Source organism: Aspergillus ibericus (genome assembly GCF_003184845.1).
Source record: "Aspergillus ibericus CBS 121593 unplaced genomic scaffold BO80scaffold_11, whole genome shotgun sequence".
NCBI classification, from domain to species: domain Eukaryota; kingdom Fungi; phylum Ascomycota; class Eurotiomycetes; order Eurotiales; family Aspergillaceae; genus Aspergillus; species Aspergillus ibericus.
Window position 1 is genome coordinate 364,525 of NW_020292109.1, and position 23,616 is coordinate 388,140.

At 53.9% G+C, this 23,616-nt stretch overlaps 10 protein-coding genes across 10 annotated transcripts; 4 read left to right on the forward strand and 6 right to left on the reverse strand.

Moving 5' to 3' along the window:
• The first annotated feature begins 79 nt into the window (after window positions 1–79).
• BO80DRAFT_402777 (PWI domain-containing protein) lies at window positions 80–3,084 on the forward strand. Its single transcript, XM_025717621.1, has 7 exons — window positions 80–273; window positions 424–676; window positions 962–1,151; window positions 1,236–1,326; window positions 1,419–1,583; window positions 1,644–2,762; window positions 2,829–3,084. Exons 1-6 carry the CDS (start codon window positions 226–228, stop codon window positions 2,718–2,720), a joined length of 1,824 nt encoding a protein of 607 aa, XP_025577280.1. The 5' UTR covers window positions 80–225; the 3' UTR covers window positions 2,721–2,762; window positions 2,829–3,084.
• A 4,526-nt stretch (window positions 3,085–7,610) lies between these two features.
• On the reverse strand, window positions 7,611–8,972 carry BO80DRAFT_342390 (putative cell wall protein; the record flags this gene model as incomplete). Its single annotated transcript, XM_025715208.1, has 1 exon — window positions 7,611–8,972. A coding segment is annotated over one exon (1,362 nt), but the record flags the coding sequence as incomplete, so codon positions are not given.
• Window positions 8,973–9,138: 166 nt separating this feature from the next.
• Window positions 9,139–9,691, forward strand: BO80DRAFT_22248 (uncharacterized protein). The gene has a single exon (XM_025714409.1). It carries the CDS (start codon window positions 9,306–9,308, stop codon window positions 9,630–9,632), a length of 327 nt encoding a protein of 108 aa, XP_025577282.1. The 5' UTR covers window positions 9,139–9,305; the 3' UTR covers window positions 9,633–9,691.
• On the reverse strand, window positions 9,692–10,068 carry BO80DRAFT_22266 (uncharacterized protein). The gene has a single exon (XM_025714411.1). It carries the CDS (start codon window positions 9,970–9,972, stop codon window positions 9,751–9,753), a length of 222 nt encoding a protein of 73 aa, XP_025577283.1. The 5' UTR covers window positions 9,973–10,068; the 3' UTR covers window positions 9,692–9,750.
• On the reverse strand, window positions 10,068–10,602 carry BO80DRAFT_22246 (uncharacterized protein). The gene has a single exon (XM_025714408.1). It carries the CDS (start codon window positions 10,527–10,529, stop codon window positions 10,164–10,166), a length of 366 nt encoding a protein of 121 aa, XP_025577284.1. The 5' UTR covers window positions 10,530–10,602; the 3' UTR covers window positions 10,068–10,163.
• Window positions 10,603–13,701: 3,099 nt separating this feature from the next.
• Window positions 13,702–16,618, forward strand: BO80DRAFT_423417 (serine/threonine/tyrosine protein kinase MPS1). Its single transcript, XM_025719052.1, has one exon. The coding sequence runs from the start codon at window positions 13,810–13,812 to the stop codon at window positions 16,264–16,266; it is 2,457 nt and encodes an 818-aa protein (XP_025577285.1). The 5' UTR covers window positions 13,702–13,809; the 3' UTR covers window positions 16,267–16,618.
• BO80DRAFT_402783 (rRNA-processing protein NSA2) lies at window positions 16,615–18,186 on the reverse strand. Its single transcript, XM_025717622.1, has 5 exons — window positions 18,125–18,186; window positions 18,051–18,061; window positions 17,411–17,953; window positions 17,114–17,323; window positions 16,615–17,054 (listed from the first exon to the last, which is right to left on the reverse strand). Exons 1-5 carry the CDS (start codon window positions 18,125–18,127, stop codon window positions 17,036–17,038), a joined length of 786 nt encoding a protein of 261 aa, XP_025577286.1. The 5' UTR covers window positions 18,128–18,186; the 3' UTR covers window positions 16,615–17,035.
• A 120-nt stretch (window positions 18,187–18,306) lies between these two features.
• Window positions 18,307–19,401, forward strand: BO80DRAFT_22344 (mitochondrial 54S ribosomal protein bL21m). Its single transcript, XM_025714414.1, has one exon. It carries the CDS (start codon window positions 18,373–18,375, stop codon window positions 19,117–19,119), a length of 747 nt encoding a protein of 248 aa, XP_025577287.1. The 5' UTR covers window positions 18,307–18,372; the 3' UTR covers window positions 19,120–19,401.
• BO80DRAFT_22343 (GMC family oxidoreductase) lies at window positions 19,402–21,730 on the reverse strand. The gene has a single exon (XM_025714413.1). The coding sequence runs from the start codon at window positions 21,551–21,553 to the stop codon at window positions 19,685–19,687; it is 1,869 nt and encodes a 622-aa protein (XP_025577288.1). The 5' UTR covers window positions 21,554–21,730; the 3' UTR covers window positions 19,402–19,684.
• On the reverse strand, window positions 21,417–23,574 carry BO80DRAFT_423420 (VOC family protein). Its single transcript, XM_025719053.1, has one exon. The coding sequence runs from the start codon at window positions 23,304–23,306 to the stop codon at window positions 21,909–21,911; it is 1,398 nt and encodes a 465-aa protein (XP_025577289.1). The 5' UTR covers window positions 23,307–23,574; the 3' UTR covers window positions 21,417–21,908.
• Window positions 23,575–23,616: the final 42 nt, after the last annotated feature.

The window sequence follows — 23,616 nt, forward strand, 5'->3', positions numbered from 1 at the left end:
TATCCTCACTGTTCTTACGTCATCCGGTGCCGGTATTCATTGACTGCTGTTGAGATGGACGCCTGCAGTCAGCCGCATTGTTCACTGCATCTGTGCATAGCCATTGAAATCCCATCTGAGGCAGTATCTATATCGCATGCTGTACGATAACGTTTACTTGATCCCTTGAGCAGAATCCCAATCCTCCAGTAATCCGAACCTGTTCCAGTCCACATTACCGCCATCATGCAAGTAGCTGAGATCCTCTCCGACTTGACATCCCTTCGCGTCTGTGTATGTATTCTTGATATTGAACCCAGCACCAGCCTAGAAATTAGCAAATAGCATAATAACCTTTATCTACTATATGGCGTTGAACATCTACTCCACATCTACTTTAACGTCATCACCGCGTCTAGCAATACAGAACTAATCACATCGCAGGATCACCACGACGCCCTCGCGCTCGTCACTGTCAATGAGAGAATACCCCATGATACAGAGCAGCTAGGTTCCATTGCTACAGCTCAAGCAGACGCCGTGTCGAAACAGGACGGTTATGAGAACGACGACCTCCGTCGCGCCAAAGAACTCGTCGACTTGCACTACGAGATTAAGGCCCGCCATGCGCTTGGAACGGTGGACGAGGAGCTCGCTCGTGCCAGGGAAGAGGTGGCTCGAGTGTTAAGGGAGCTCAGTTAGCGAGGGACGGGGTGTTCGACTGTGAGGTTATTGAGGTCTTTGGTTTTATTTCGGTGTTTAGGCTGGCGTTGTTATTGATGGGATGTATCTTAATATGAAGAGGAGTCTATGATCATGGGATCAGTACCAAGTGCCTCTACCAGTACACACTATAGCATAAGCAACAGACTCAGTAATGCATCTCAACTTCCCAAAAAGGCAAGATTGAAGCTATCCTCGGACCGACTCAGGTCCGGAGTACGGGCGGTGACAGACCCCCCTTGCGCAGTGTCGGTGGGAGGCTCACCACCGCATCGTCACGCGTCGGTCGCTGCACCATTTCGACCTCCCAATCCCTGTTCGATCCTCGAACTACGGCTCGCAAACATGGCGACCAGCGTGGATGCAAAACTGCTGAAGCAGACCAAATTCCCTCCGGAATTCAGCCGGAAGGTGGACATGAACAAAGTTAATATCGAGGTGATGAAGAAGTGCGTTGCAAAACCCTGGGTTCCTTATCTGGATGGTGTTATCGTGCGGGTTCGACTTGAGCTGACTTTTGATGATTGTTGCAGGTGGATTGCTGGAAAGATCTCCGAGATTCTAGGAAATGAAGACGATGTGGTGATTGAGCTGTGCTTTAACCTTTTGGAAGGGTCGCGGTTTGTATGTGCTACTTGCTTGCCGGCTTGCTATGTTCTAATCGAAAGTTGATGAGAAGCCATCCCTGCTAACATTTTTGCGTTTGCTCTGTCCAGCCCGATATCAAGTCCCTTCAGATTCAACTCACCGGGTTCCTGGATAAAGATACGGCCAAGTTTTGCAAGGAGTTGTGGTCGCTGTGTCTGAGTGCTCAGGAAAATCCCCAGGGCGTGCCCAAGGAGTTACTGGAGGCTAAGAAGCTGGAGCTTATACAAGAGAAGGTGGGATGCTTGGTGTCTATCCACGCTGTTGCTGCGGTCGTGCGCTGACGCCCTCGTTAGATCGAGGCGGAAAAGGCCGCGGAGGAGGCCCGTAAACAGAAAGAACAAGAGCGCGCACGCGAGCGAGAGCTGGAGGACCTCCGACGTCGAGAACGCTCTGAACGCACAAGGGGAGGAAGACGAGGCGGCGGCCGCGGTGGTCGAGATTTTGATAGACGTCGCTCGCCTCCGCGACAACGCAGTCGAGACCGGTATCGAGGCCCGCCTGCCCGACGCGAATTCGACTCCTACGTGCCCGCGGGCTCTCGTCGCGGCCGTCTACCCTCCCGATCCCCCAGCCGCTCTCGCTCGCGCTCCGTGTCCTCCTCTCGGTCACCACCTCCGGCTCGTCGACAGCGCCCTATTCCCAACGACCGACCCAGACGACGTCGATCGGTGAGCGGCTCTGTGTCTCCGGACCGCGGAGATCGCAGACGGCCCAGAAGACGCAGTCCTGATTACGGTGATCGTGCAAGATCCAGAACCCGCAGTGAATCATCCCGCTCACGTAGTCCCAGAAGAGACCGACGGAGACGGAGATCCGTTTCTTCCCGCAGTGCCTCGCGTTCACCGGTCTACAGAGATCGACGTAGAAGAAGAGGCTCCTCTGGATCGAGGTCGCGTTCGAGGTCGCAAGGGTCGGATGGTAGCGCCAGACGCCGAGGATCCTCGCCTCATACTTCACGAGATGATAAGAAAGAATCCACCGCTGATATTGCAAAGGCCCGCAAGTCCCGTGACGACCGCCGCTTGAGTCGCAGCAGAGATCGCGACCACACCCGCCGACGACGCCGGCCCTCGTCCCGGAGTGTCAGTCGCAGCCGCAGCCGCAGTCGAGGTCGCTCCCCGAGTCAGGATTCCCGCAGTCCCAGTCGCAGCCGCAGTCGCAGCCGCGGCGATCGAAAGCGACGCCGGTCCATTGAGAGATATGCCCCGGTTGCCCGGAGACGACGCAACACGTCCTCCGTATCCGTTCGCAGTGACAAACGCAAGAGAATGGCTGATGAAGATGAGGAAGCCAGACGATCATCCCCGCCACCTACCAAGCCGAGCTCAAGCGACCAAGGGATGAAGGATGCCACTGAGGTGGGTGAATAAAATTTCGAGGGTACTCTTCACGCTGTGTCTATGGTTTCCTAAGTCCGTTCATGTCCACAACTCTTCGCTCCTTCCATTGTAAGGCCTAAACTAACTACATAGTCGTAGACTGTCCCATCCCAACCCACCCGAGCCCGCATTTCCAGCTCTGAACTCCGCGAGAGACTTCTCCGCGAGAAGATAGTCGCGATGCGCCGCACCGCCTCGAGCGACCAGGTAGGTAGCACTCGATTATCAAAGTAATCACCTCCAATCATACAGATCTCCGCCCCGAAAGGACACGATTGGAGGAATTTTCACCCTTACAAAAATTAGCGATCACTGATGGCACGTGGTCATCAACAAAAAGTACATCCAACAAAACCCAAAAAATTAAATAACAAAAAAAGCTACTAAAAATGAAGAATTATCCTTATCCAGCAACATCTCCGTCAATAGTTCCTTCGCTTCCCCCTTTCCCCATTCATCTTAGTACCTGGTGATATTATCATAAACTAAAGTTCAAGACACCACGCAATCCCATGGTTCCCACCCCAGACTATCAGGACTCTAGAGTAGATCGTTTTTCGTGTCCCAAAATCCAGTTCCGACTAGCGCGAGTGGCCTAAAGTTCAACCGACCGTTTTCGGGGGAGTTGCCCCACAAGGCTAAAGGCCATGAGGAAAATAAACAGCAGACGAGACGCTATTTGTTTGGGGCGTGGACTATTGTTTCTCGGTGATTTTGGAAGGTTTGTTTATTTGCCTCTGGGTGGTTGGGTTTGTCACTGTGGCCTGTGGTGGTTGGTTAGTGGGTGGCTGGTACCCCTATCTCGGGTTGTAGAGGAGAGGGTAGATGGATAGCTATAGTTAGAATAGATATTGGCACTGGGGCAGGCAGGTAGATTCGAAATCTGAACATGGGGTTTTGTCTACTGGCTGTGTACATTTGGTTTCAACAGACTGTAGCTACTAAAGTACGCCAACTGATGAGACTGGGGTGAGTTGATGAAGTACAATGCGTTATGATTGATCGTTTGGTTGATAGGGAGGGATTGTCTGAGCACGATAGTACAATCAGTATGAGTAGCAAGTAAAATGCAACAGCTATGTAAGGAATAGGAATCCAGACAAAGCATAGAAGAAGGACCTACTCTGTAGATAGGAATTCTCTGTTTCTCAAAATACATAGTAATGTGCTCAGTCAGGCAGTAGTGAGGCAAACTACATCTCCAAATTCCATATCACACTCTCAATGTACTTCAGTACCAAAGATCTCGGGCATCAATTTATCTCATAGCTCGAAACTACAGCTATTGATGAGTTACACAAGATCAGACTACACTGCTTATACGGACTACACTCACTAAAATGATATCGATAACCCTGATCATTCGAACCTATCCTCCCTGTCCTATAGTAAATTCAGATTTAACACAGTTCATATCATATCATATCATATGGATTAGACATAATATGACCTACCATACGGAGTATATGACAAACCACATCCCCTTCAAATCCCTATCCCTATCCCATAGCCCCCTACAGTACAATATACAAAATAGGCAAGTCCAATCCCTTCCAGCGATCCCTCCAAAGGAGGGAAAAGTCCTATACCGAAGATCATATACCATCTCACAATAGTCTATACAAATCCTTATTCTCCATAGTCTATATTATCCATACTAACAATATGACACCTCATCTCCCCACCCTAGATGCAGCACTATCGTCCCCATACCCATACCCACCCATAAGAACAACACTCCACCCAACCCATTACCATACCCTGAGTTCAGTAAACATCCTTACTACATAGTACATATCTAGAATGTGGTGTCAAAACAAAAGAAGTAAAGATACTCCCAAGTAATTACACCCCCATCGTCGTCATCCTACCCACCACATGCCGTGGCCGTGACGTACATTCCCCCCGGTCCTCGCCCGCGCCTGCGTGGCTGAGGCCGGTAATTAGGATCGACTTTAGACCTCATCAGCTGAGTGGGATGGGGTACAACTTGGATTGTGGGTGAGTTGGTTAGGTTTGCAAACCGGAGAGAAGGAGGGAAGGAGGAAGGCAGACATTCTTTCTTGGACTTAAGGAGAGGACGGGTGCCGTGGATGGGTCAAATCATGATGGGCGGGATCGGCGCGGGCGGAACGATCTTACGAACGGCTGCGGATTGTCTGCCCCGTTACTGCTTTGGGGGTTGGGGCTGGGGGGCTGCTGATGTGGGATACGAGGATGATCTACGGAGGTCTTAAGATGGATGTGGAGTTGGCATGGCATGTCAACCGAAATTCAAAGAAGAGTAGTAAAACATTGAGATAGGTTGGCTGTCGCACAACCCCGATCATAAGTACTGTACAAATATTCAAATAACACATCATGGGAACGGCACAGCGAATGGACTCCATTGAAGGAAAGGTGAGATAATACCAAACAATCAAGCCAGTATGTAAAGGTCTTCGCCTGCTTGGCCAAGGGCCACTATAGACATCCCCCCGTCTGGGTACAAAGCTCGCGCAGATATTCAAGACAATCTTCACACATATTAGAATTAGAAAATTAGATATATACAGGAGGACAATTCACCATTGATGCCGTTGCTATCGTCGTAACTTTCGGGCTGCGGGTGGCCGCTTACCAGTCGCAAGCAGAGACGCTCACGGTGGCGGTCACGGTGACAGTGATCACATCAGAGCCAGAGCCAGACTCGGAGCCAGAGCCGGCAACAGGAGCGGTGGTGATCTGAGGAGATGAACCACCCTCGGAAGCAGAGGAGGCAGCAGGGACAGGAGTCTCGGTCTTGGTGGCGACGGGGACGACAGTCTCCGAGGTGAGGGTGTCGCAGGGAGTGGTGCTGGCTCCAGCGCTAGCGCCCTCGGGGACGCTGGCAGTGGGAACGGCACCGCTGGAAGAGGGAGCAGGAGCGCCACCGCTGGGAGCGCTACCAGCACCAGTCTGAGCAGGGGCAGAAGGAGCGGAACCACCTTCGGTCTGGGTAGCAACGGGCACAACGGTCTGGCCAGTGAGAGTGTCACAGGGGGTAGTAGTAGCAACGGCTCCGGCACCTTCGGGGGTGGAGGTAGCAGCAGCAGGGACGCTAGCAGCGCCCGAGGGAACGACACCGTTGCCGGAACCAGACTGAGCAGGGGCGGCGGGAGTCTCAGAGGGGCTGGAACCGCTGGGAGCACCAGGGGCGCCAGACTGAGCCGGAGCGGAAGGAGCGGAACCACCCTCGGTCTGAGTGGCAACGGGGACAACGGTCTCACCGGTCAGGGTGTCGCAGGGAGTGGTGGAGGGGCCAGCGCCAGCGCCCTCGGGGACGGTGGTAGCAACAGCAGGGACGCTAGCAGCGCCAGAGGGGACAACACCGCTGCCGGAGCCAGACTGAGCAGGAGCAGAAGGAGCGGAACCACCCTCGGTCTGGGTGGCAACAGGGACAACGGTCTCACCGGTCAGGGTGTCGCAGGGAGTGGTGGAGGGGCCAGCGCCAGCGCCCTCGGGAACGCTGGGAGACGAGGCGGGAACAGAGCCGGAGGGGACAACACCACCGCTGGGAGCGGGGGCACCAGACTGAGCAGGGGCGGAGGGAACGACGCCACCGGAGGGAGCGCCAGGAGCACCGGACTGAGCGGGAGCAGAAGGAGCGGAGCCGCCCTCAGTCATAGTCGCAACGGGAACGACATCCTGGCCAGTGATGGTTTCGCAAGGAGTGGTGGAGGCACCAGCAGGTCCCTGGGGAGAGCCGGAGGGAGCGGAGCCGGAGGGGACAACAACACCGCTGGGAGCGGGAGCGCCGGTCTGGGCAGGAGAGGAGGGAACGACACCGCCGGAGGGAACAACACCGCTAGGGGATCCAGGGGCACCAGACTGAGCAGGGGCAGAGGGAACACCAGTGGGAACGACACCGCCGGAGGGAGCGCCAGGAGCACCGGACTGAGCGGGAGCAGAAGGAGCGGAACCGCCCTCAGTCAAAGTAGCCACGGGAACGACATCCTGGCCAGTGATGGTATCGCAAGGAGTGGTGGAGGCACCAGCGGGACCCTGAGGGGAGCCGGAGGGAACGGAGCCGGAGGGAGCGCCAGTCGGGATAACACCACCGGAGGCAGCAGCACCTCCGCCAACAATAACACCAACGCTGGCGGAGCCACCAGCAGAGACACCAGCGGAAGCACCAGCACCAGCACCGCCGGAGACGGAGCCAGAGCCACCAGCACCAGCACCAGCACCAGCACCAGCACCACCGGAGACGGAGCCGGAGCCACCAACAGAGACGGAACCAGAACCACCAGCGGAGACGGAACCAGAGCCACCAGCACCGGCACCAATACCAGCACCGGCACCAGCAGAGCCGCTAGCAGAAGCACCGATAGACCCACTGGCAGAAGCACCAGCGGAGCCACCGACGGAACCAGAGCCACCAGCACCAGCACCAATACCAGCGCCAGCACCAGCAGAGCCGCCAACCGAGCCGCTGGCAGAAGCACCGGCGGAGCCACTGACAGAGCCGGAACCACCAGCGGAACCACCAAGGGAACCGCCAGCAGAGCCACCAATGGAGCCGGAACCACCGACAGAGCCACCAGCACCGCCACCGACGACAGCGCTGCCGCTAGGAGAGGAAGGAGAACCGGAGGGAATAACACCGCTAGGAGATCCAGGAGCGCCAGTCTTGTCAGCCGAAGCGCCGGAGGGACCGGGGGCACCGGACTGAGCGGGAGAGGAGGGAACAACACCGCCGGAGGGAGAGCCAGGAGCACCGGTCTGTTCAGCCGAAGCGCCGGAAGGACCGGGAGCGCCGGACTGAGCAGGCTTGCTGGGGTGGGAGCCGCCGGTAGGAACGGTAGCGGCAGGAGTCGAGGCGGCGACGGGAACGCTGGAGGCGCCGGAGATACCCTTGGACGAAGAGCCGGAGCTAGAGCCGGAGCCAGTGCCGATAGAGACGGTAGGACCGCCAGACAGGCTGCAGCCGGTAAGCCATTCGATAATGATCACCTCGATGGAGGAGCTGATGTCGACACCGGCGGCACCACCGATAACAGCGGACAGCTCGGCGCGAGAGTCGAGAGAAATGGAGGCCAAGCTCTCGCCAGACAGCAGAAGAGAGAGGATACCGCTGATGTTGACGCCGATGAGAGTGTCGATAGTACCGGTGATGAAAGTCTCGAGCTCGGTGATGATGTCGGTGGACAGGTCGATGGTGACGTCGCCGCTCAGAGCGAAGGACAGCCAGAAGTAGAGAACAGCCTTCAATTCAACACCGAGGCTGCAGCTGGATCCAGAGAGCCAAGTGGCCAGAGCAACACGGGCGTCGGCACTGACGGAGCTGGCAAGCTTGCCGGCGATACAGGCCTCCAGAACGACTTCGACATCGGACTCAATGTCGGCGGCGAGGGAGGACTTGAGGAAGGCGGAGAGATAGGCTTGGGCGCTGGCGGTGAGGACACCGGACGACTCGACAAGGGCGTTGATAGCGGCACCGACGGAGACGGTAGTGAGACCAGCAGTGGGCACGGTGCCGATGGTCACAACACCGGTGGCGGTCTTGCCCTCCAACCAGGCCTCAACGGCAACCTTCAGGGAAGCACTCAGGGAGCACTCGGAACCAGAGAGCCAGGCCTTCAGGGCAGCCTCGACGTCGGCAGCCAGATCGGCGACGACACCACCACCAGCACAGAGGGAAAGACCGGCCCGGACATCGACGTCCAACTCGACACCGACGGATCCGGAAACGAAAGCGGAAAGAGAAGTCTGAAGAGAAGAGCTGAGGACGACGGCGGCCTCAAGGTCGGTGACGGAGAAGATACCGTCGACAGTCACGTAGAGGTCGCCCTTGGCAGCAACCTCGGCGCAGGTGGGGATGAAGAGAGAGAGTCCAGCACGGACATCGACGGACAGAGTGGCAGATGCCTCACCCTCACACCAGGCGATCAGGGCGGTCTTGAGCGACGCATCGAATTCGGCATGAGCCCGGATCCAGGCAGCCAACTCCGCACGTGCGGAGGCCTCGATGGTGCCGGCGGTGCAACCCAACGCACCACCTTCCAGGACAGCAGCTGCCTGAGCGCTGATACCTGTGAGGAGGCTGGCGGAGCTCTTGACACCGCCGCCGAGGAGAGCCTCGATGAAACCGGTCAGGTCCTCACCAATGTCGGTCAGGATCTCGGCGACGAGGCCGAAGGTACGGGCATCCAAGTCCTTCGTGGGGAGAGCGAGAGCGTAGCTCGCCAGACCGGCGAGCACGAGGAGTTTATCAGAACGCATCGTGCCGAGAGGGCAAAGAATGTATATTGAAGAGTTGGTAAGACGTCAGCGAGTGTCTGGGATGATGATGAACCTGTCAAGAAATCCAAGAAGACAAAAAGGGAAAGACGGGCTGGCTCGAAGCAGCCCAATTAATTAACGACAGACTGGTAAAGAATGAGGGTCGGTAAGGAAGGACAGAACCCAAAGGACAAAAACAAAGTGACTGACGAAGGACTTGATATTCAATGGGAGAGGTGATCATCGGCGAGGTATATATACCCCTGAGCCAGATTCCCTGCCGTGCCTGCGGGATCGGGCGATGGAGCCCTCCCCCAAGTCTGGAACCCACGAATGGAGCAGCGCTCCCAGCTGAGGGCATGTTGGCCCATCTGTGATCGAGGGACCCGGATCTTCGAGGCCAAGCTAGCCAAGTGGGTTCGCCGGGTGCCAGTGGAAACTAGGAGGCAAACCAGAGCGGACTACCGTTGTAGGTGGGTGCATCCGAAACAGACTAAGCAGAATCAGCATACTATTTCAGGGAACGGGGTTCCCTGCACTGCGAAGGTATTAGTCCCGAGCGATGCGGGTCGCCACTGGCCTTTTCCGTGCATCTTATTCGAGTTTGTCATTTGGGCAAGCAGAGGGCGCTGTAAGCAGGGGGAAAGCCTAGGCCGGTGAGCCACAGCCCAAGTTCCGACAGCAGCCGTGGTGAGAGCCTCCGTTGTCAGGGAGTAGACTAGTATCATCAAGCCACCCCGACTCCAAGGACGCTAATGCCAGCCTTTCAGGGTGCTGGTTAATAATTGAGGAAATTGGGGGTGAGACGCCGGGCGGGCATCCGCAGCGACCTTGTCATCGGCAGCAGCAGCAGCAGCATCATCATCTTCAGCATCGTCGGGTCACCCGTGGGGTGGTCAGCGACGACGGAATGCCAACCACACGGTACCTCGAGTCCCAGTGATGTTGGCTGTGATGATCGGACAGCGGGCCAATGACACCCAGGCCATGCAGCCCTCATTATGGTAAACAACAGGATAATCCTTATCCAGTGCCGGGGTGCCGTCGAGGCCGACCCATGGGCGATCAACACGGCCGGTGTTTTGTCCCTGAATTGTTAGCCAGGTCCACCACGCCCGCGGAAGAAGTCAAGATGAAACTTTAGAGTTGCTTAGGGGCCCTTTCAAAATATGATCAAACCGCTAGAAAAAGTCAAATACGGAGTATAACCGAAGCTATCCAGGTGTGGTTAGGAGCCCAGAAGAGGGGAAGAGGGAGGAAAAAGGAAAAAAGGGAAAAGCAACCAAAAAAAGGCGTTAAGATTTTGTGACAGATGTGCGTTGTTGACTGATCAACTAATTTCCGGGACGGTGCATAAATCCAGTTCCGGACGTTAGAAGGGAAAACAAAAAATATAAAATAAAACAAAAGGAAAAAGAAACGGAACGCGGGACGCCAATGCGATCCCAAGAATGATAGAGAACCCCAGACCATCATCATTGCCTCGTATCTAAAGTATAGTCTAATCAATAATTGAAAGGTGCCCAGATAAGATCTGTGCATCATGACCATGGTCATGGCCTGAAGGACTGGTAGGTAATATCGGCAAACCTTGGGACTCCGGGAGAGAGTTGAACAGGGTCACCCTCCCCCCACTCCAAATATAGAAGAATTTAATTTCCCCCAGGGAGGCAGCAAAGCTCACATCAAACAAGCCAGCTGGGGTTCACTAGCCTAGAGGAGTTCCGGGGGGGCGACTCTTGGACTGAAGAGGACAGGTACTAAGCAGTAAGCACATCCTCTGTGCACCACCACACATAACCTGGTGGAGGCCGTCCTAGCACGCTAAATTAGTGCGGTAGCTTCGCTTTTAGTCAGGGACAAAAAGCTGCGGGTGCAGGAGGTACTACTTTAGCGCCTCTAACAAGCGTCCTTGCGGTAAAGCGTCCTGGCCCAGAGAAGCAGAGAACCCAAAAGAACATCTCACCAGGCCAAACTATACTCCCAGGCTGTCGCTTTTTGGTGCAGCAGTCTAGACTGCTCCGCGATACCAATATTAAGGCCTGGCTAGTCGACAATGGCAAGGAGGCCCCCCCGGGGACAATCGTTGCCCGAACAGGCGTTCCTGACCCGAAGGCGACGTGCCTTTGGTTCCTGAGGCTCCACCCCCCTCGTCCCCCCCAATCCGCAATGGCCTGAGCTGCCCGGCTGCCCGCTTTAGCCGAAGGCTAGTGAAGTAGTGAGGTTGCTTGGTCGATGTTTTCCCCCCAGCCAGCGGGTTCAAGGCAGTGGACACTGGACACTGGACTCTGGGAAGTGGGCAGTGGGTAGATACTCCGTAGTGGGCACCGGTTTGTTCGACTCTGGAACGATGGCATCGGCGAAATCACTGGCTTCGTGGTTTCATCATCACTTGCAGATATGGGTTCGATCGGTGTTCGTTCCGTGGAAACTCTAAAAGCCCGACCCAGTGGGCAGTGAGGCATCCCAGTTAAAGTTGCCCGGGTTTTGGGGCAACTAACCACGGGAGATTTCCTGATTCAATCAATATTGATTGATCTATCCCTGCACCTAAAAAATGGGCGAATAGTAATCGGAATCGGCTGCCACTGGAGCAATGGCCGGGTACCAGCTGCCAAGTCATCTGAGGGGAAGAAGGAGGCGAAATCCATCCGGGCAGTCAGTCACTACGTAAGTAGGACTACTAAGTCCTGACTACTGCATGCAGACTGCAGCGGGATCAGACACTTCCATGGCAGAATTCCGGGAGGCCCAGTCTTCTCCCGTCCTCTCCCTACGAAGCAAGTACAACGACGAGGAAGACGAATACGACGACGACGACAATGACAATGACTGGAGACTCGGCCTCGCATGCCTTTTTCGGAAACCGCAGGCCATCCAGTGATGTCAGGTTCGTCTGCCAGGTCACGTCAAGCTTCACGCCAAAAGCCCTCTTGACAGTCGCACCGGTGATTCTCCATGTTTCATGGTCGTACTAGTCCCGTGTGTTGAGAGCTTCACTGCAGGGAGCTTAATCCACGTTCTATTTTTGACCAGGGTGTTCCATGTCACCGCACTCCTTTTCTCCGCCAGTTCATTGCGACTTGGTACTCCTAAACCCCCGTCTCTCGTATCAGAGACTGGGATGACGGCCCGGATCTTACGAGTCATGACTTACAGGTAGCAATTAGCATACGCGACCGCGCTTTCAGTTTCTTTCCTCACATACGCAAAAAAATCCCTCAAGAAACCATCCGCACCCCTATCTATGGTTCAGGAGCAGGTTCCGGTGAACAGTTCTTTCCAAAGAGGAAACGTGATATGGGTAGACGCTGGTCTGCTCTGTGGAGATGCCCAGAAATCGAGTGTCAACTTTGTCCGATCTATGAGTGGTGGGTCAGCAGTCGGCACGAATCAGATTAGCATCGGCCAGAGCAGGTACACTTTGGACTGATATGTTCAGGCTCTCCACGCTCTTTTGGATTATCCGCAGCCTCTGCTCACGGCACGGACCCGATGTTCAAAATATTCTCTATAGTCATGGATGTGCGCGAATCTAGCAAAACTCAATCACTCCCTATATTGACAAGGCTTGCAGAAAAGACGGTTCGAGATCTTAGCCCATGTCAACTCAACCGTGGTATGCCGTATGACTGCATCGATAGTCCATCGGTCCTGCAAGCCATCAGGGGAAAAAAAAAGACATGCAGATACGGGACAGGAGCTGCAGGTTCCGAGTCATAAGTAGCCACTTTCCTCACTCGTTTGTACTCCGTAGGGGAAATCAATATACGTAGGTATGCAGTAATTTCACAATGTAATGATTTGATTTTCTCGCGTATGGTCAATAGTCTTTCTGTGATGCTTCACATTATGCTGCACTCGTTGAAGAAGAGAGGTCAGACTCTAAAGTCCCTAGGCGACAACGAAACTGGTGTCCAACATTATATATTGAATCAATAAGCCACACAGTAGACTATGTATATTGCCATATTCCCGATGGTCCTTACGGAGTCCTCCATACTTCATTCCCTTATCTTGGAATGATCGGTATCCATGATAGAAGCCCTTCAACTACAGTAACTTGTAAATCTTCAATGGCTTGGGGTGCTTTGGTTCCCTGATATGTTAATTTTATGGTATATATAGCATATACAGGAGCCTAGTGAAACTCTTCGATGGTAATTTCCTATAATCACTGCCAGTAGATTGTGATTGAGGATGGTGTCACATGAGGAATATATAACTCATCGCTCGTACTAACTACTCCATAGTAGGAGTACATAATATATATGGCTTGGCAATGATCTTATTATTTATTGCAGGACTAATATTCATCTACGCGGTCTCTGGAATATGCGATTGACCAAGACTCTGAACGGTGCCCCTGAATACTACTCCGCCATACTGTGAGACCTGGCAGTGCACAGAGGTACACCCATTAACGGTGGTCGCTGATTTGCGCTAAATCTCCGGGTGTCAACCTCGCATCGAGGCGAAAGCACGGTTGCATGCGTCAGTGAGAATGCAATGAAGACATGGCTCGATCCGAAGTCTGTCAATTAATGAAGGGAAATTGATCTTGCGAGTGCAAGCAAGGAGGGGCCCTCTGAACTAGATACTATCTAGACCTCGTCGAGCGTGGTGTTGTTTGTGATGGAGCGATTGCCCGGGGCAACGGGGCGGCCACGTGACCTCCGCCCAGCCACCCGCAATTCGAAGTTGGATGTTTCGAATTACTACGGAGTAACCACAACACGCCGACGTCGACTACTAACCCTTTGCAGCAGGTACCATTGGGGCCAACTGGGCTGGAACTCCGGGCTGACACGTCAATGTGGTCTTACCGAGCTCTCGAATGAAGCCCTCGCCCCCCTCACGCTCGACAGCGCCGACTGGCTTGCATCGCCAGCCCTCGTACCGTGAGATGTCCCGCGCCGCCATCTCCCGCTCCGGGTCCAGGCGGACCTCCCCAGAGATCCAGAACTCGACCGCCTTTCGAACCAATGCCTCGGTCACAAGACACTACTCTGGGGGTGACAGTTCCGACGACGAAGTCCCCGAACCTAAATTCAGTGCCTCCGTCAAGGCCCTCCTGGATGAGGATGGACTCGACCTCTCCCCGCGTCTGCGCGGCGAGCGCATGGGATCGGCTCGCTCAAGCCAGGAACGACGAGCTCGTACCACCTCGCCCCAAGACCAATCGACCGGAAGCCCCGCGCCTCGTGTGGTTCGCCTTGCGCCATCCCTGAATAGCAGCGGCGGCAGATCTAGACGGGAGGGATCACTCCTGTCCAACAGCGAGAGCGCAGACCACGAAGCAAGAACCGACTCGAATGATTTTATCACGCCTGCCCCGAGGCCCCGCAGTGTGCGCATCAATGGTTCCCGGAGCCACACACGCTCACTTGCGTCCGAATCACCCTCCCAGAGACGATCGGCTGAGAGGAGCTATGTCGACGAGCATGGAAGCGCGGAACGTTCGGAAGATGAAAGAAAGTATCGGTATGAGGATGATTATGCGCCTCGGACCGGTCCTTCATCGGTACTCCGCACCCGGAATCCAGAGGACATCGGCATGCAGAGCTCACTGCGAGTGAAGCGAGTCGGAAGGCTCACTGGAACATTCTTGAACGGCCCCGCAAGGCGTGGCGTATTACGTCGACAGAGTGAAGAGAATAATGAAGATCGAGAATTGGATACGAATGTCGACAGCGCTGACTACCACTATAAGACTACTGCGAGATCCTCGTCCCCTAAGGTGTCATGGGCGGATCCAAGCCCACCAGTCAAGACCGACGAGCACCGATCCTTTGATCGCGCCGACGGACCCTTTTCTAGATCCTCATCGCCCAAGTCTTATGGGTCACACTCGAAATCGACACCCGGGTCTTCCTCAGAAACGTCGTCCAAACCCTCAAGTTCTAGGGAGCAGCCTATGTTCAAAGTGCCTCTTCCACCAACGTTGCCCTCAACTCGAGACCAAGAGAACGAACCGCCGCCGACCTTCAAGCGTGCCAAGCCTCAGGGATTCAATTTGCTGGACAAACCCGAGAAGCTGGCTGTAGTATACGGCGAGGAGAAGAAAGAGCATGGAGAGACACCCGCAGGGAACGGGAACTCGCCCAGAAAGATTTTAGCAACAAGAAATAATAACACGCCTCACAGACCGGCTCCCCCTCCCCCCAAGATGTCCGTTCTTGAGACAGCCACAGCCACAGGAGGAGCTGCCACAGCATCACACTCCCGGAAAAAACGCAACCAAGTGTCGGTCAACCATAAGCCTTTCACCCGGCTGGACTGTATCGGTCGCGGCGGAAGTTCAAGGGTGTATCGGGTCATGGCCGAGAACTATAAGATCTTTGCCTTGAAGAGGGTGAACCTGGAGGACGTCGATCCGATCACCTTGGCTGGATACAAGGGTGAAATCGATCTGCTTAAGAAGTTGGAGAATCTCGATCGCGTTGTGCGCTTGTTCGATTGGGAGCTCAATCAAGACAAGCACACGCTGAGTGTCCTTATGGAGATTGGCGAATCTGATCTGGAGAAGATCCTTACCTACCGACTTAACGCTGAAGATGCTAGATTTGACATCAACTTTACCCGATACTACTGGAAGGAGATGTTGGAGTGTGTCCAAGCTGTACATGAACACAACATTGTGCATTCTGATCTGAAACCTGCGAACTTTCTCCTGGTTCAGGGCCGATTGAAGCTGATCGATTTCGGAATCGCGAACGCCATCCAGGACAACACTGTGAACGTGCATCGTGAGCAGCAAGTGGGGACGCCGAACTACATGTCGCCGGAGGCCTTGATCGACTCGAACGCCTCCCTCGGCCTACCTGCAAGTGTCGGAAAGATGATGAAACTGGGCAAGCCGAGTGATGTGTGGAGTCTGGGATGCATTCTTTACAAGATGGTGTACGGCCAGCCTCCGTTTGCCAAAATCGCAAAATATTATGAACGCATCCTGGCTATTCCTAATCCTCATGTGAAGATCGACTTCCCCGCATTCGGTGTGGGAGGCGTCCCCGTGCCTCCTGGACTGGTCAGAACATTGAAAGGCTGTCTGCAGCGTGATCAGACGCTACGACCGACCGTGAAAGAGCTCCTCAGCCAGCAAGACCCATTCCTCTACCCGGACGCGCAACTCGAAGGCGCCGTCCCGGTCACACAAGACATGCTGAACCGGATCCTGGTAAACGTGGTCAACCACTGCCGGGTACGCGGCATCCCCAAGGACGAAGAACTCGCCGCCTGGCCGGCCGGATTCTTCGCCAAGATCAAAGCTGCATTGGAAGAAGGCAGCTAACCACCACCCTTTCGACTGCTTCTTTCCTATGTCCTGTGTCTCCTTGTCTCCTGATACCTCGTCGAATGAACCGATGAACCCGGCGTTCCCGTCCACACTATATCCCTTTCCTTTGTCCGACATACTCTGTTCACTTCTTGTCCCATTTTGGATCTATACATCCTCTTCGTCACGTTTTGGTTTGGGGAGAACTGGAAACCTGATGTTTTGTCTTGAGTCGCGCTTCAGCCTGGATGATTGATTGATTGATTAATTGGTTGCATGTTCACTGCATTGGACGCTGTGGGTTTCAGCAGCATGGGTATTTGGAGTTTTGATTGTGTATACCTTGGAATATACTAATTCACTACCACTTTGATTATAACTGTCGCCTACGAGTGTATCATCTGTGCGCGTTGCTCACAGAGACACACCATGAGTGACTAGTAAACTACACAACACCCGACACAGCAAAAGAAACGAAATACCACTCGAACCAAACAAGCTCTTTTCATTGGTAAATGTACGCTCGCTCACTCGCGCAGAAGCGAGAGTCAAGTCACAAGGAAACAGACAGAGAGAAATCAATCCTTTTGGAAAACGGGAAACAGGACGGGATACTTCATTGCGCGCCGTTAACGCCACACCCACTGATATAGTCTATGTAAAGACGAACACAAACCAACGCAACCGGGCATATTTTGGAGATGAGGATATGGTATGGTATGATGTGATATGGTATGGAGAATGGTGGGGTTCATAATCATGGACGAGAAGTGATCGAGGTAGATTAGACGAGGAGGACGGCGCTGAGGTGGTATTTTGTTAGTATGATTGGATATGGAGAGGGCAAGAGGGGAGGACTCACTTGACCGTGCCATCCAAGTCGGGGTTGTTGGTGATCTGTGCCCATTTACCCCAGACGACCTTACCGCTGGTGGTGACGAGACCCAATTCGGACACGTTCACTTCGACAATGGTACCCTTGGTCAAGACACCCAGTTGGGTATACAGAGGGTTCTGGGGGTTCTTCTTGACCGAGAGGATGGGCAGCTGGACGGTGACACCCAGTTCGGGGCTGGAAATGGATTACGTCAGTTGAAAGCTCCACATCCAACATAGAACGAAGCAGAAATGGAAAGGGAGGGAAAGGAGGGAAACGTACTGCGTAACATTGGCCTTCTTGTAACGCAGACCCATAGGACGAATGAACCGTTCGTACTTAACCGGCCGTCTGGTGAAGTCACTGCCGACGAAAGTAGGCTTGGTGATCATGCGCTTCCAGGACTTCTTGTGCGTCTTCTTTCCGGTGTTGACCACCTTGAACATCTCCTCCTCACTGATACCCTTAACCTTAGGCAGGGGCACCGCAAACTTGGCCGCCTTCTCATTCCGCTTATCCTTGATGGCGCTGGAAAGGGCCTTGGCGTTGGTGGCCTGGGACCGATCGAGCAGGTACTGGGGCAGAGGGGTCTTGGAAGGCTCGTCGGGAGCCGAGGACTTGACGTTCTTCTCCTCCTGGGCCTTGATGCGCTTGCGCATCTGGATCTTCTCCTTATGACGCTGCTGCTGGTACAGCTTGGCCCTCAGACCACGCAGGTTCTGCGCATCCTTCGACTGCTTGTGACCCTCACGGGCCTGGCGCTTGCGAACCCGCTCATCGTGATCGAGCCGCTTACCGTGCTGCTTCTGCCAGCGTTCGATATACCTATTTCCTGGTCAGTGTGCTTGTTGCTTTTTTTTTCTCCGTTTGGCAATATCCCCGGAGATAGATACAGCTCGGGGCGGGGAGGGGTGAGACGAACTCGTTCTGAGGCTGTACACGAAACGATCAGTTAGCAAGCGGTTCAGCCCAAATGTAGCAAACATTCCAACGTACCATGATGAATCAACCGCGAAAGGCGAGTTCCAAAACAATAGATAACCAAGCCAACGGCAAGCCCGAAGAGGAGAAGCAAAAAAGTTCGATGCGGCGGCAACGGGACCTGGGCTTGGCACCGCGATAAGTCACGTGGAGCACTTTATCGACAGGGCCGCCGTCCGGAATTTCATCCTCCAGATTGCTCGGAGCCAGGCCCAGATCAACACAACCGCCTCAATTTCCTCTCTCTCGACCCTCTGAGCACCATGTTCTCTCGGACCACGCTCGCACGGGCATTGGCCCTTCCCATCGAGCACTCCTCCGCCCGCTCCGCCAGCACCACCTTCCGGGCCTGCCTTCACCAAGCTACCTCTACTACTACCACAACAACATCGCAACCAGAAGCGCCCTTAAGCGCAACTCCCCGCGCCCAAACCTCCATCCCCATCCAACAGCCTCGCTTCCTGACCTCCTCCAATTCCATCCCTCAGACCCGCGCCGATGTGCCCCTCAACAAACAGCCCGTGGCCCCGACCTTCGACGCCCCATTGAAAGTGTCCCAATCCCTCCTCGAACTTCTGCCCAACCTCACCTCGCAAAAGCCGCACTTCATCACGGCCCACCTCCACGACAGACCCTACCTGCTCACCGCGGGCGATCAGCTCCGTCTGCCCTTCCTGATGCCCAAGGTCAAATCCGGCGATATCCTCCGCTTTAACCGGGCATCGGTGCTCGGTTCTCGCGATTTCACCCTCAAGGGAGGAGCACAGTACCTCGATGAGCGGCTGTTCGAGTGCCGTGTCCGTGTTATGGGCTTCGAGTCCGAGCCCCTGCGCATCACCGAGAAGACGAAGCGGAGACGACGCCATGTGCAGAAGGTTACTAGCAAGCACCGCTACACGATTCTACGGGTCATGGATGTCAAGGTGAAGACTGCGGAGGAGTTGCTCGAGGAGGGTGCTGTTGTTGTTGAGAGTGCGGATTCGGCTGCCAACGTTGAACTCAAGGCATGAATGAGCGGGAAGTGTTCGTGAAGTAGACTGTTATGGAAAGCGGGAGATTCGGTAAAAATGATCGACACATGGGCTGAGCCACACCCTTCGGGCCAATGTTAGAGTTAGAGGCGTGGGACAGCTTATGATGGGTTTTATGCTGTGTTATATCCATTGTTTGGAACCGCGGAGAGCGGTGGACCATGTACAGATAGGACGATTTCTGTTTTTTTTGCACGTTGAGGAGTGCAATTGTATTTTATTCTATAATTGGGTTTCGAATGTTCGCTTGTTCCTTGCAGCCTTTTGCTTTTGCTTGTCGGACATACTTTTTGAAAAGGCTCTGGGTTGGTTTGCTGACTTCTGAAGTTCAGGAGGATGTCCGTCGGATCACTGTCTGTCGATGTCGGTATGCTAACCAAGGGGGATCGGCAGCGCATAAGATTTATGGCATGATAACTACTGCGCTTCTACAATAGTCATCACAAGAGACGCCAACATTAAAGGGTGGTAGTAATGCCGTGTTTCGGGTAAGAATGGTATATATACAATACTGTCGCTCTATCCATTGCTTTGATCAACTCAATCACCGTCCATGCAGGATATCATCTGCAATCTTTTCGGCAAGAGCATAGACTGTCGACTGCGGAAGCCCTGGAGGTAGGAAAGGGAAACTGCTCGCATCAACAACCCGCAGACCCTGGACTCCATACACCCGTGCAGAGCTATCCAAGACTGCCATTGGGTCGTCTTTCCGTCCCATTTTACATGTGCATGACGCATGTGAAGGGGCTGGTAGGTTTCCCCGAACGAAGTCACGAATCTGCTCATCCGTCGTTACATTGTTCCCTGGGAAATATTCCACTGGGTCGGCGACACCTAGGTCGGCCAGTTGCGCCCAAATTTGGCGACTTCGCTTGACCGCTTCAACCATGATCTCCATGTCTGTAGTGTTCGAGAGCCACTGGGGGTCAATTATGGGCGGAGTTGTCATATTTGGACCTGCTAGTGAGATGTTGCCGCGGGAAAAAGATGCAGTGTTTGAGAAAAAGATGGTGGCATATATCTGTTTATCGTCCGCATTGATAGCCTGTGAAAATCCGCTGGCGACATAGAAGGTCTCCGGCCAGTCATCTGGCAACGTAGAGAGTGCTGCGATGGATTCATTTGACAGACGCCAGCGGTATGGTTTGGGTAGTTTCTCCCATCCAAAGTACCCTGGCCCAGGGATGGACAGTGGTCCTGTGGCGTTCTCAATATATTGCTTGACATTGTACTCCATCAGCGCCTCATCATCCGCTAATGTGGCTACAGTTGGGACGGCCACTCGGTGTACCGTTCCAGCCAAAGGATTATCTTGTAGGTTTTGACCAACGCCTGGCAGGTGACTAATGCAGGTGATGTTGAACTGGGAAAGTTGATTGTGTGGACCGATTCCCGATACCATCAACAGCTGAGGGGACTGGAAGGCTCCTGCAGACAATATAACCTCTTTCCGGGCACTGAGGGTGAAGTTGACAGGTGGAGTGCCGAAAGTTCCAGCCGTTTCAACCTGAACGCCAGTCGCGACTCTATGCATATCAAATATGATCTTCTGTGCAAGGGTCTGGTGGTATACTACCGGACCTAGGCCGCTGTTAAGAGTCAATTGCAGAAAACCAGTTTCCGACGACGAACGATGAGCATTGCTGGGATTGATAGTCAGAGTTGCGTATCCAGAGCCCGAGAGTTTGCCGCTGTTGAATTCAGTCTGCTTCAACCCAAGAGCAATGAGTGCTTTGCGGAACCAGGTTCCAAAACCATCGACGAAGTTTCCCGAGGACACCTCCAGAGGGCCACCGGATAAGCTAAAGGCTTCTGGGTTTTGTATGTTTGTCGAGTTGGTGTACAGCTCCCCGTCCGGGGGGGTGAAATGGACCGACTTCTTATAATACGGGAGCATGTTGTCAAACTCATAGCTCTCATCATCCACCTCTTTCGCCCACTGATGCAAGCTGCCTATCGTTGGGCGGTGGTAGTACATGTAGTTCCTCGCTGAATTGCCCCCGAGTGTTTTTCCACGCGGATAATGAAGGATACGACCGCCCAGACTTTGCTGCGGTTGGGTCACGAACCCCCAGTCAATTAGCGGCTGATAATCCCTGGGATCTGACCCAGTGAAAAAGTTTGCATATTCGGGGATCACGGAAAGGTCCCCATTGTCAATTTCATAGAAGCCACCTGCCTCAACGACAGCCACGCTGAGATATCCGCTCTTGACCAGTCGACTGGCAACAGTCAACCCGGCGGTGCCCCCGCCTACGATGATATAGTCGAATGTTGCATTCTGTCCGGGTATGCCGAACCAAGTACCCAAGAGTGGCCCTCGCTGGCCATAGTCGAAGAGATTGAGATCGGGACCATCGTGAGCAATGGCCACGGCTGCTAAGCTCAGCCAGGACCAAAGCGATCGCATTATGGCTGCTTGATAATTTGAGTAGATAAAGCTGGAACTAGGGCTCACAACGGCACCCAGTGGGCATCATATGCCCAATGACACGAGAAGAGCAAAGGAAGGGCTAGAGTCGGCACCTTTTTCGGAAGAGTAAAGGATGTGTAAGGATGAAAGAACGGTAGTCATATGTGATGGGTGAAGAGAAAAGGGAAAAGGAGAAGAAGGGAAGAGGTGAAGAGAAGAATAAAAGCGGAATTGGTCAGAAAAGGAAGGAGGGGGCAACAATGGCAGTTGCCGTCTGGGGCCATCTTTCTTACAGAAGGAAACATTACTTGCTTGTATGTGATCTTGCAGTACAGTAAATTGGCCCTGATCTTCACTCCACAATCGCCGTTAACCCCAACTTTGCCCGGCAACTTTCAAGGCTGTCCTTCTGCATCTGTTCATACAGGCTGATCTCATCAATCATAGGAGTTCCCATCATCTGCTGGAATCCATCCAGGTCGCCATCTGCCTCCATAATCAACCGTTTGGACTGCGATGTGTTGCCTAGGTTCGAGTTGAAGATCCCTCCTGCAGACAAGGGGAGGAAGTCCTCGTATGTGATGGGCTCATACTCCAGAACCCTGTCCGCTAGAAGCTGACTCAAGCTGACCGTCTTCGATCCCAGACCATCTTTACCCTTTTGCGTTGTCTGATAGCAGAAGTATGCCAGGTTCTGCTCCTGCAACTGAAATTTGTCGTCGGGAAACTCCTCAAAGTGCCTTTTCAATATCTCCTCATACTTGTCAGAGGTAGCCCCTGTCTCGACTGCTTCTTTGCTGACTCGAGCAAGAATGTCGTCGTAGAGCTTTCGGCCTTTACGCGTCAAAGCATACCCACGCTGCTCGACTTCGCCGAACCTGGCTGTATGGGATCCCTTGACGTACGTGTTGTTCGAGTCCCGGAAGTACACCGTTTCCTCCAGAGCTTTGAAGCTCGTTTGACGTAACAAAATGGGAAACGCCCGGCGTGGCGGGCCCTCGATGCGTTCTTTTGCCGGCATGCCATGGTCCTGCATCATCTTCTGGACTAGGTCAATATCAATCGTTCGGGGAGTCAGATGATTGATGTGGCAACTTGGAAAGGAGACAATGTCGGCAATTAATGGGTGTTCCGCCTTGAGGATCTTGTATTCCTCCATCGTCACCGTTGCCTTGGAATGCCATCGGAAGGTCTCCAAGCCCTCGGTGATAAATTCTTTGCACTCGTCGGAGGTAAGGTGACCTTGCACCTCGGCATGGTTGATCAGGGCCACCAACCGGTTGGTGAAGATATTTCTCTGCTTCAAGGCCCTCTGCGCCAAGTCTCGTGTTCTCTCCGTCAGCAGGTCCATCCGCAGGACGGTTGTGAACACCCGGAATGGATGCCTGGCCAGAGCTTCCCTGGTCTTCGGTCGAAATGCGGTGGCGTGCATTGGAAACCCAGCAACACTCAGGTCATAGTAGCCCACAGGGTACATGCCCATGACGGCGAACATGCGCCGGATCGTGGCTAGCTCCTGTGCAGTCCCGAGACGGATAGCACCATGTCTCTCAACCCGGTTTCTGGAAGGCAGGACCTCGTCCGGATCAATCATACCCGCACCCCCCAACTTCCTGCTTGCGTTGATTGCCTCAGCATCTGCCTTCCATACCAGGTCCACGAGATCTCCGTAGAGGGGGACCTCGGTCTTGTACATTTCCGAGAGGGCATGGCAGAAACCGGCCCGCAGGGTATCCTGACCCCACTCCATACTGGAATATAATCGTCTATTAGATTGCCGACGGGGTGTATGTATATCTTTCTTAAGGTAACGGGTTGACGAACGCGAAAATAGGCGATACATGAACGACAATAAGCTTCGTGGTATATAAGCAAAGCAACGCTGGATCAGATCGACTCGGCAATACCCGGATATTGAATGGATAGGATATATATCCGAGGAAACCAGCAAGCAGAGGTCACACCTCTTGTCATCCCTTACTTGCAACACTATATACTGCATTGCACCCCATTCGCTACCAACCCCGATAAGCCAGTAACCTCCGTATCAGGCTATCTGC